Source organism: Lepidochelys olivacea (genome assembly GCF_965140295.1).
Source record: "Lepidochelys olivacea isolate rLepOli2 genome assembly, chromosome: 9".
Classification (NCBI taxonomy): Eukaryota; Metazoa; Chordata; order Testudines; family Cheloniidae; genus Lepidochelys; species Lepidochelys olivacea.
Window position 1 is genome coordinate 65083004 of NC_140419.1, and position 9777 is coordinate 65092780.

At 48.7% G+C, this 9777-nt stretch overlaps 2 protein-coding genes across 2 annotated transcripts in view; both read left to right on the top strand.

The window, feature by feature from the left end:
• Window positions 1-4699, top strand: part of BTK (Bruton tyrosine kinase) — a 29082-nt gene extending 24383 nt beyond the window's left edge. Inside the window, exons 14-19 of the mRNA XM_084639838.1 lie at window positions 92-263; window positions 612-828; window positions 2963-3027; window positions 3412-3530; window positions 3683-3840; window positions 4207-4699. Of these exons, the coding sequence (XP_084495964.1) occupies window positions 92-263; window positions 612-828; window positions 2963-3027; window positions 3412-3530; window positions 3683-3840; window positions 4207-4278 (803 nt within the window). The 3' untranslated portion in view covers window positions 4279-4699. The remainder of the gene's footprint in view (window positions 1-91; window positions 264-611; window positions 829-2962; window positions 3028-3411; window positions 3531-3682; window positions 3841-4206) is intronic.
• Window positions 4700-5977: 1278 nt separating this feature from the next.
• Window positions 5978-8845, top strand: TIMM8A (translocase of inner mitochondrial membrane 8A). Its single transcript, XM_084638742.1, has 2 exons — window positions 5978-6202; window positions 7881-8845. The coding sequence occupies exons 1-2, from the start codon at window positions 6080-6082 to the stop codon at window positions 8040-8042; spliced, it is 285 nt and encodes a 94-aa protein (XP_084494868.1). The 5' UTR covers window positions 5978-6079; the 3' UTR covers window positions 8043-8845.
• The last annotated feature ends 932 nt before the right edge of the window (window positions 8846-9777 follow it).

A 9777-nucleotide genomic window follows, 5' to 3' on the forward strand; every position in this document is an offset into this window, starting at 1 on the left:
CTGCACCTTTCTTAACAGCATCCCTTCTTATGCATAAGTTTGTCCAGGTGAGTTACTTCCACATCATTGCCCATGCTGCTGTTTGTTACAGGATCGTGGGAGATTGACCCGAAAGACTTGACTTTCCTGAAGGAGCTGGGTACTGGACAGTTTGGAGTGGTGAAGCATGGGAAGTGGAGAGGCCAGTTTGATGTGGCCATCAAGATGATCAGAGAGGGCTCCATGTCAGAGGATGAGTTCATTGAGGAAGCCAAAGTCATGATGTAAGTGGCAACAAATCCTGTGTATTTCCTGTGGGGTGTTTACTACAGAGATGTCTCATTTGGCCTTGCAACATCCTCAGAATTCATCCTCCAGGTTCATTCACTCCTGGTCATTCCCTGCACTGCTCCACCTATGGACACCAACCCTGCCCTTGAGGAACCACCCTGTTCTGCGATGAGAGGCCACTGCCATTCCCATCTCTATTTAGCACTGCGCTTCCCCCACAATTTTGCCAGCAGATACCAGTCTTGGAATGCTTGCCCTTGCCAGGATCTCGGTCTCCATGCTCCTAGCATCTCCCCAGCCACTTTCTGCAGTTTAATTTATTTTCTTGTCCTACAATGCAGGAACTTGTCACATGAGAAGCTGGTGCAACTGTATGGTGTCTGCACCAAGCAGCGCCCTATCTTTATTATCACCGAGTACATGGCCAAGGGTTGCCTCCTGAGCTACCTGCGGGAAACCAGGGGGCGGTTCCAGCCCTCTGAGCTGCTGGAGATGTGCAAGGATGTCTGTGAGGCCATGGAGTACCTGGAATCCAAGCAGTTCCTGCACCGAGACCTGGTAGGGTCCGTAAGGAACATGATGAGTGATACACCTCTAGTGCTGTGAGAGACAAAGGGCGTCATTGAAGAAGGCTTGGCTGAACTTACAGACACAACCCAAAAAATCTAGTTCTCCTCAGTGAAATTTAGGGTATGTCTACACTACCCACGTTACAGCATGGCCACGGCAGCACTGTGACATGGGCAGCGTAGACTCACTTTATCGCCGGGGGAGAGCTCTCCCAACGATAAAAAACCCCCACCCCTAACGAGCGGCGGTAGCTTTATTGCCGGGAGTGTGACCCCCAGCACTAAAACACTATCTATATTGGCACTTTTCAGCGCTAAAACTTTTGTCGCTCGGGGGGGTGTTTTCACATCCCTGAATAACAAAAGTTTTAGCGCTGAAAGTGGCAGTGTAGACACAGCCTCATGGGTGGTGAATTGAGAACAAATAACAGGAAATGATTCTTCACTTAGGGTGTAATGACCCTGTGAGAGTCACTGATGTGGGAGGTTACAGTCATATCCTGGGGCTGGACAACTCAATGCCTGATTGTAGTTGTAGTTGTGTAGATTAAAGATGGAGAGGGAAATCAACTTCAAATCTCATGTTCTCGACAATCAGCAGATTGCTGCAGGGGTCAGCAAAGAATTTCCTCCCAGGAAGAGCCCAGGGGTTAGCATCCTTTGAAGAGTTCAGCTACTGCTGGAGAGGATTTTGGGTTGGAGGAACTAATGAACTGAGTCAGTGAAGCAAGTTCGACATATTCCTTTACATTGATTTGACCAGTTTGATTTGAGCCCAGCTTGTTCATGAGCACGTAGAGGCAGCCATGCAGCCTTCTCTCTGCAAAGCATCTCTCTCACCTTCCTTTCCCTCCCAGAATATGAGTAGTGTGTACCATATGTACAGTCCAGCCCTCCTAAGCCTCTGCTCCTCTTGCCGTTTAATAGAGAGACTGAAGAAAGCACAAGATTTTTCAACCACATTTTTGCCCACTTGGTGCTCTCAGCAAATAAGTAGGACTGGAGGACCTCTCTGGTCTCAGGCAGTGGTAGACATTGCTTTAGGCAACATGGGCAGGATTCTCTTTGAGTCAAATGTAGTAGAAAAAAGAAGAGACTCAGGCTGTGTCTACTTAGCTATGCCAGGGTAACCCCCTAGTATAGATGTAACCTACACTGACAGAGGAGGTTTTGATATCAGTGTAGGGACACCACCTTCCCAACGTTAGCTACTTAACAGAAGCATTCTTCTTCCATCAACAGAGTTGTGTCTGCACTGGGAATTAGATCAGGGTTGTGTTTTTTTCACACCCCGGACTGACGTAACTATGTCTAGCTATGTCAACCTAACTTTTAAATGTAGGCCAAATCTCAGGACCCCATTTTTAAAAGCATGACCCTCTTTTTATGTCTGCAATTTGCTGATGCAGTTAACGTCACCTAGATGTCTGTTAAATCAGGTAGTTAAAGCTCTATTGTAACAGACCTGCAGTACCAGTGAGTGTGAAAATGAAAAAAATTATTGGCACCCATAAACTAGCATTGCAAAACCGAAGACAGCTTTAAAAGTCAGGGCCTCAGCACTTGAGAGATATTTGGGAAAGAAGGCTGAAAATTTAATACAAGAGCTAAAATGAACCATTTGGCTGGGTAACGTGTAAGCAGAATTTCCAGTTCTAATCCTGATGGTGGAGAGTTAGTTAAAGGACCTGGGAAGATGCTGAGTAGGGTTAATGCTGCTCGTAAAATCGCCAACCTGGCCTGATCTACCTTGTAGCAATGCAAGAATGGTGTTAGCTGTGGTGCATCTGTATCTGCCAAGTCTTTCTGACATGTCTTGGGTGAAACGCCAACTTCTGCTAAGCTCAGTCCTCTCCTCCCCATGGTTGGTGTCAGTAACATGACCTAGAGAAATCTTAGTTCACGTTCCTCTATGACAGGAGCTGCCATGTTGCTGTGATTTGGCAACCAGTGCCTTCCTCTGAGCCGGAGACCAAGGCAAGCCATTTTGTGCCTGGCACATTGTTTGTTATGGGGGATGGTCACTGCTGCAGTGATTTCCCCCTCAGGGAAGTGTGCTTTGTGTATTTCATATGCCATATTCAATGCTGATACTATGACTCTTCCCATCTTTCTGCCTACAGGCTGCTCGCAACTGTTTGGTGAATGACCAAGGAATTGTGAAAGTCTCCGATTTTGGCCTTTCCAGGTCAGTGTACATGCATGCACATGCGTCTCTCTTCCTTTCTCTTTCACACTTTTTCTCTGCATCTCTTTTATCTTCTTCATCCCTTTCTCACTCTCCTCCTTCTCACCCTTTTTTTTCTTTTCTCCCATTTCTGCTTGTATTCTCTCTTCATCCAAATCTCTCACCAAGCTTTTTCTTCCTTCTTCCTGTCTCTTCCTCTCTATCACTCGCTCCTCCACCCCATCCATCTCATCCATGTGTATTTTCCTCCCTCTCTGTCTCTGTCTTGTCTCTCCATTTCCTTTCAGGCTTGACTGGGTGCAGGAGAGGTTCATTAGATGAAAGAGTGAATGAATGGGGAAAAAAATGTGAAGCAACATCACATAAAATGTGTATTTACTGCAGGTATGTACTAGATGATGAATATACAAGCTCCATGGGGTCCAAATTTCCAGTCCGGTGGTCTCCCCCAGAGGTCCTTCTGTACAGCAAATTCAGCAGCAAGTCTGACGTCTGGGCTTTTGGTGAGTTGGGAGGACAAAATTTCAAGTTGCTGACAGGGAAAGAGTGGTTGAGTGGACTCAGAGAGAATCAGCTCCTCTAGGAAACTGCTTCAGATATGATCCTATATCCCTTTCTGCCCCATGAACTGTCCATGTGCATTTCTGTTTGACAGGGGTTCTGATGTGGGAGGTTTACTCTCTGGGAAAGATGCCCTACGAGAGGTTTAACAACAGTGAGACAACAGACCACGTCACCCAAGGACTGCGTCTCTATCGACCTCAGCTGGCCTCGGAGAGACTCTACGCCATCATGTACAGCTGCTGGCATGAGGTAGGCCTTATTCCCACCAGTACACATCCTTCGTGTCTACCACAACCCATCTGCAAGTCTCCATAGTCACTCCATCCAGTGAACCAAATCTTGCTCTGCAAATGCCATCTGGTCCTGGGGGGGAAGAGGATTTTTATCCCAGGCCTGCTTTACACTTATAATTTATAAAGTATAGCTGACTTGGTATGATTTTTTTTGTTTTACCAGCATGGCTAAATCAGCAAAATCCTTCCGGTATAGATGCAATTATTACTGGTATATCTACATCAGCAAAACTCTCCTAGCATAGACAAGGCTCCAGTATTTATTTAATCATAGGTTTCTACTTCACCAGTATTTTCCTCTGCGTTTTTTTTTTTGTTTCAGAAAGCAGAGGAGCGACCAACCTTCAGAGTCCTTTTGGGAAATATCCTCGACATAGCAGATGATGAACCCTGAACTGCTACTTGAACTAAGCTGTCATTTATTAGTGTTTATTTTTGCCATTTAATCTTTTCTGTGACTAACAAACCTGCCCTAACAGGCATTGGAAGAGTCCTAAAAGAGCCTGCCATACCCAGAAAGGGAGAAAATATCTGGATCCACCAAACAGCATCGGACCCTAGCTTCTCCCACAATCCAACAACTCACTTGTGTTGGAGCCCTCCTGATACTAAAGAGAATATCAACTCACTTGTAGTTACAGATCAGGAACCTCCCTGGAGAAAGGATCCTTGAAAGCAGCACTTCACTGCTGCACTGAGCTCTTGCTATAGCCCGGAGACTGAAGGGATTATAAATGGTAATAGCCAGGTACTAATGGCCCCTGCATGGGGTGCAGGAACTAGGGATTTTTGTAAAATAAAACAGTGCAAATTGAGAGGAATTGGGTCACTGAGATCCAATAGCTCCTGTCTAGCATGCAGCTCTGGTATGGTTGGCTAGGCAGTGGCCCACAACAAGAGAGTGCTACTAGGTGTGCTTGCCACTGGACAATCAAGAAAAGGCATTTCAGAAATACTGGGATGGGGGATGGCTTCCAGTCTCCATGACCTGTCAGTGGTGGTCATAATTGTGACCACAGTGGTCCCTGTTGCAGGCAATGAGGCATTATGGGGCAGCTGTTGGAGGACTGGTAGGATTGACAGAGGTTGCACAATATCTGCACCTTCACAGCATCATCCCCAGTAGGACCACATGGCTCCCTGTCAGTCAGGGAGGTGGTTTTGCTGCATTGCCATAAGGGGTTGTGTATGATGGCCAAAGACAAATTGGAGCATGGACACATGCACACAGAGGCTGAGACGAGTTGCACCGTGCGGTGCAGCCCGGCCAGCCCCCAACCCCGCAGATATGGGCTGGCTAGGACACATCTCGCAGGGCCCTGGGCCCAACCCGCAGCCAACCCCCCCAGCCACACCCACATGGGCTGGCTGAGGCACCTCTCCCTAGGGCCCACCACGCAGCCCCCCATGCACAGGCTGGCTGGGGTGCGTCTCCCCCAGGTAGGGGGACCAGACAGCAAGTGTGTAAAATTGGGACGGGGTGGGGGTAACAGGCACCTATTAGGATTGCCGACTGTGCCTAAAGCTATTTCGGGAGATTTTTTCCCCTGAAAATGACCTAACCTAATTTTCTTAAAATATCCGATGACGATCTCCCGGCTTGCTTTCAGTAGCCACCGGGAGATCAATGCCGCTTCCAGGCCAATCCTGGAGGGTTGGCAACTCCAACGCCTATACAAGAAAAAACCACAGGTATCGCGACATCTGGTCACTCTACCCGGGCCCCACGAGCTGGCTGGGGCGCGCCTGCCCGCACCCTGAGGCGGGGCCGATGGTGCTGCCCGCGGAGCCCTTCCCCGCGCCGCCCCGCCCCTCGCGGCCCGGCAGCGGCTTCCCCTCCCCCAAGCTGCAGAGAGGCGCTTTGTTTCCACCCCCAAGCTGAGCCCGCCCTCCACACTCGCTCTGAACACCAACCCCCACCCTTAGTGAATGAACGCGCGCGCCTTGGGTCATCCGCCGCGCGGGGATTGGTTCGTCACTGGCTACGTCACGAGAGTGCGCCCTGGAAGTCTAGGGGTAATGGCGAGGATTCGCATTGCTGAAGATTGCGGGACGCTCCGAGCATGCGCAGTGCGGATAATTGCCCCCTTGAGCATGCGTAGTGAGGCGATCATCCCCCTCCAGGCAAGCTGCTGGCAGACACGTGAAGGTCGCTCGCTCGCTCCCAGCGGCGAGGTGTGTGCCTGGAGCCCGGCATGGAGGCCTCATCCCCCGCGGGCCTGGGCGCCACCGACCCGCAGCTGCAGCATTTCATCGAGGTGGAGACGCAGAAGCAGCGCTTCCAGCAGCTGGTGCATCAGATGACCGAGCTGTGCTGGGTAGGGGCCGGCGCCGGGCGGGCGGGCTGCGCAGGTCTCCGGCAGGGAGGGAGCGGCAGGCAGCTCCAGAGGCTCCCCGCCTCCCCCAGGGAATGGGGGCCCATCACTCCCCCCACCCCCGCTTGGGGGTGATCTGGGTCCCCGCCCCCCGTGCATCTCGCAGGTGCGGCCCTTGCCGATATGTCCCCCAGCCCCTTCCTCCCTCTGGGGCTGTGCTGACTGAGCGCGTCCGGGAGAGTAGAGGGGTCTGGGGACCAACACGAGGCCCGCTGTGTGGGAGGGGTAGGAACCCCCCCAGTACGGCGTGGTGGGGCGGTTACTGGAGAATATGTAGGCACGACCAGTCCCGGTAACCTGTCTGGGCGATGGAGAGGGAAACGCAAGACAAAATTTCAGCGTTTATCCAAATGTCCATCACATCACAAGGAGACTGCAGCTGTGAACCCAGGGATGAGGGGCCCATTACCCTGAGACCTTTAGGGTAATGTATCCAGAGAGTCCTTGAAACCAGTGATTAGGAGGGAACCCGGCTATATAACTAATTATCCCCTGGGATAGAGCCAGGGAGCTGCCCTTAGACTGTAGCCCCAGAAACAACTGTCAGCTACAGACTGCAGCATCTTTACTCCTGGTAGTGAGACAGAGTAGCAGCAGCATTGGGATCTGTATTCTTAGGCTGTTAGGGAAATCATCTTGACTTGTAAATGGAACATATATGTGCTGAACATGAGGATAAGAGGAAACTGGGTGTAATGTGTCAAACTAGTAGAATCTGGGCTATTTGCCAAGGGTAGGCAGAATTTCTGGACAAATTAGTAGTGTTTTAGTAACTGCTGACCCTTGCCAAGGAGGGGAGAAGCCAGGTACAAAATGGCTGGTGCTGCCACTCTTTGTAGGAAATGCAAGGAGAGCAGAGGTGCAGCTTTCTGTGAAGGGAGGTGTACAGGAGGAGCTGGAAACCTCGATGGATAAGGCAGCAGCAGGAGCAAGCGAAGAGGGGGCAGGTGTGTCTGCGTACACTCAGGGAAAGTCTCATCTACAGAGTTATGTGGATTCACAATCACCTCAGTAATTGAACTGATTTTACACATCCACACTATGCTCCCTGTGCCAGAGCACGTGCATTGATTTAACTGCCAGCATGGGGCATTTTAGGGTTTTTGAAAGGCAACAACAGTCCATGTAAGAAACACAGTGTCTGCACTGACACAGCATCGACCTAACTACATCAACTTAAGTGCTATGCCTCTTGCGGAGGTGAAGTTAAGTTGGAGTGAGCAAGGTACACTGGTGGGAGCTACATTTTAGTATAGACTCTTACAGAGTTAGGGTGATGCAAGATGCCTTACGTTGACCTAACTCTATTGGGCAGACAAAGCCTAAGGGAAACTTGACAACACACGTACATTTCACCCTATTAATTGACTTAGTTCTCAGGCTTCCAGGTGTCAGCTTATTTAGGTTTGGCTGTAAAGTGGGCCCATAAGCATTATGGCAAAGCATGCTAAGTGTGCAGTAAGTGGGAGAGAGCCAGGAACCTCCCCCTTGCCAAAGCTACTGCCTATGATGGATCTGCTGTTCCAAACAACCACCCTTTCTTTTGGGAAGTGTTAACTTAGTAGGTGGGTGATCCTTTCTTGACGGCTCTTCTGACTGGTTCTTTTCATGTCTCGAGCAGGAGAAATGCATGGACAAGCCTGGGCCCAAGCTGGACAGTCGGGCAGAGACCTGTTTTGTGAACTGTGTTGAGCGCTTCATAGATACCAGTCAGTTTATTCTGAACCGGTTGGAGCAGACACAGAAATCCAAGTCAGCCTTCTCAGAGAGCCTGTCTGACTGAACAGGGCATGGACTTCTCTGTTTCCTTAATAAAAAGAACTGCACATCAAATGAGAGAGAGAGAGAGAAAGAGAAAAAGGAGACCGGCTGATGGGACAGCTATAGAAGACAAGCTGTGGGGAGGTTGGCTCCTTCCTCTGTCAGATTCTAGAGTGTCCTGTCATCTGGATGAGCTGAGATCAGCTTTTTGTTTTGTCCTTTAAAATGCCAATCTTGTGAAAATCACAGCTAGACAAGAGAGCCTGTAACAGATGCACATTTACTACTCTACTTGACGGTGTACTGTTCTCATTCCCACTGACTACCTTTCATACATAAGTTTCACACTGGGATTGTGTGGACGGAACTCCTTAGGTCGAGCACACTAACTCCAAAATGTTTAACTGGGGGAGCACACTGGGATATCTAGGAGGAAGTATTCAAGTACTGGAGACAGTGGGGAATGAAACACTAAGTGAAGCTTAGGAAGGGGACCACCTTAAATGGTCCTGTCACAATCTGTTTTTATGATTAACCCTTGCCTGAGACTAGTGAATCTTGACTGCAGCTGAGTTGATCTGTGCCTTCTACATGCTTGTGAGGCATGGCTAGGGGAGGACAACCGCTTGAGTTGCAGGACTGCCCCACTATAGCTTATCCTTTGAGAGAAGAACTTGCCCAAGGATGTAGCTATGGGAAAAGATTTTAAGCCTCACTTTGTGGCCAAGTAACAGTTGTTTCAACTAGAAGTGCAACATTGTTAAAATGTATTTGTTCCATAAACTGCTTTTTCTTGATCATTGGAATAAATATTCATTGGATCAATTTTTAAAATTAGCTTCTTGTGTTTAGGTAGGAGGGCTGCTGGGGATGTCAGACCTACCTTTCACCTCTGCCATTGGGTGCAGCCCCCCTCTCTCTGCACATTCCTTGCCTCCTCCATTCTGTTCACCATAAAATAATTTTTGGGCAGGGAGAGAATATGCAGGGTAATTCTTACACTTAAACACAATGGATCTGTTCTGACTAGAAAGCCTGTATATCGTATTGTGAACTCTTGATTTGTTGTTTACAGTGGTCTATTTCAAGGCCTCTGTGACTGGATCAGCTCCTCTGCCAACTAAAAAATGTAAAGAAATCCACCACTAAGTAAATCTACTGTGAAAAGGGGTTAAGTCTCCTTCATGCACAAAGCAGATAAAATGGTGCAGATTTCTTTAAGCAAAAACCTCTATACAAACAGATGTACCTCTCATCAGAAGGTAATTTGTTCTCATGACCATCTGATCCTGTGTGCCTTTGTAGAGACTAACATCAAGAGGAGTGATTCTAGTTGGGGTTTCTGAACCAAACAACTTTTCCCATAGGAAAGAGACCTTCCATTTCCTCTTACACAGGTTACTGAAAAACCAGCAACTGAAAAGCATAGTTGTGCTACTACTCTTCCCTGGAAACCCCAAATAAATTACTAAATCATGTTCCTGCCTGTTTCCTGCACATAGTTATGACTACCACTTCTGCATTCTGCAGTGGAAGGTAATAAAGCTGTACTTTAGTATGCCTCATCAGGTGACAGTGCTTACCAACTTAAGTTGTCTGTGTATTATCTACCCAGGGGAGAAGTCCCATAGCTACCCTTCGTCTTTTGTAGCAGTTGTCTAGAGTGATCTGAGCCACTACTTAGATATGAGCTGGTTTGTAGGCAGAGGCTAGTTTGCACTACAATCTCCTACAACCGATATCCTCCAGAGAACAAG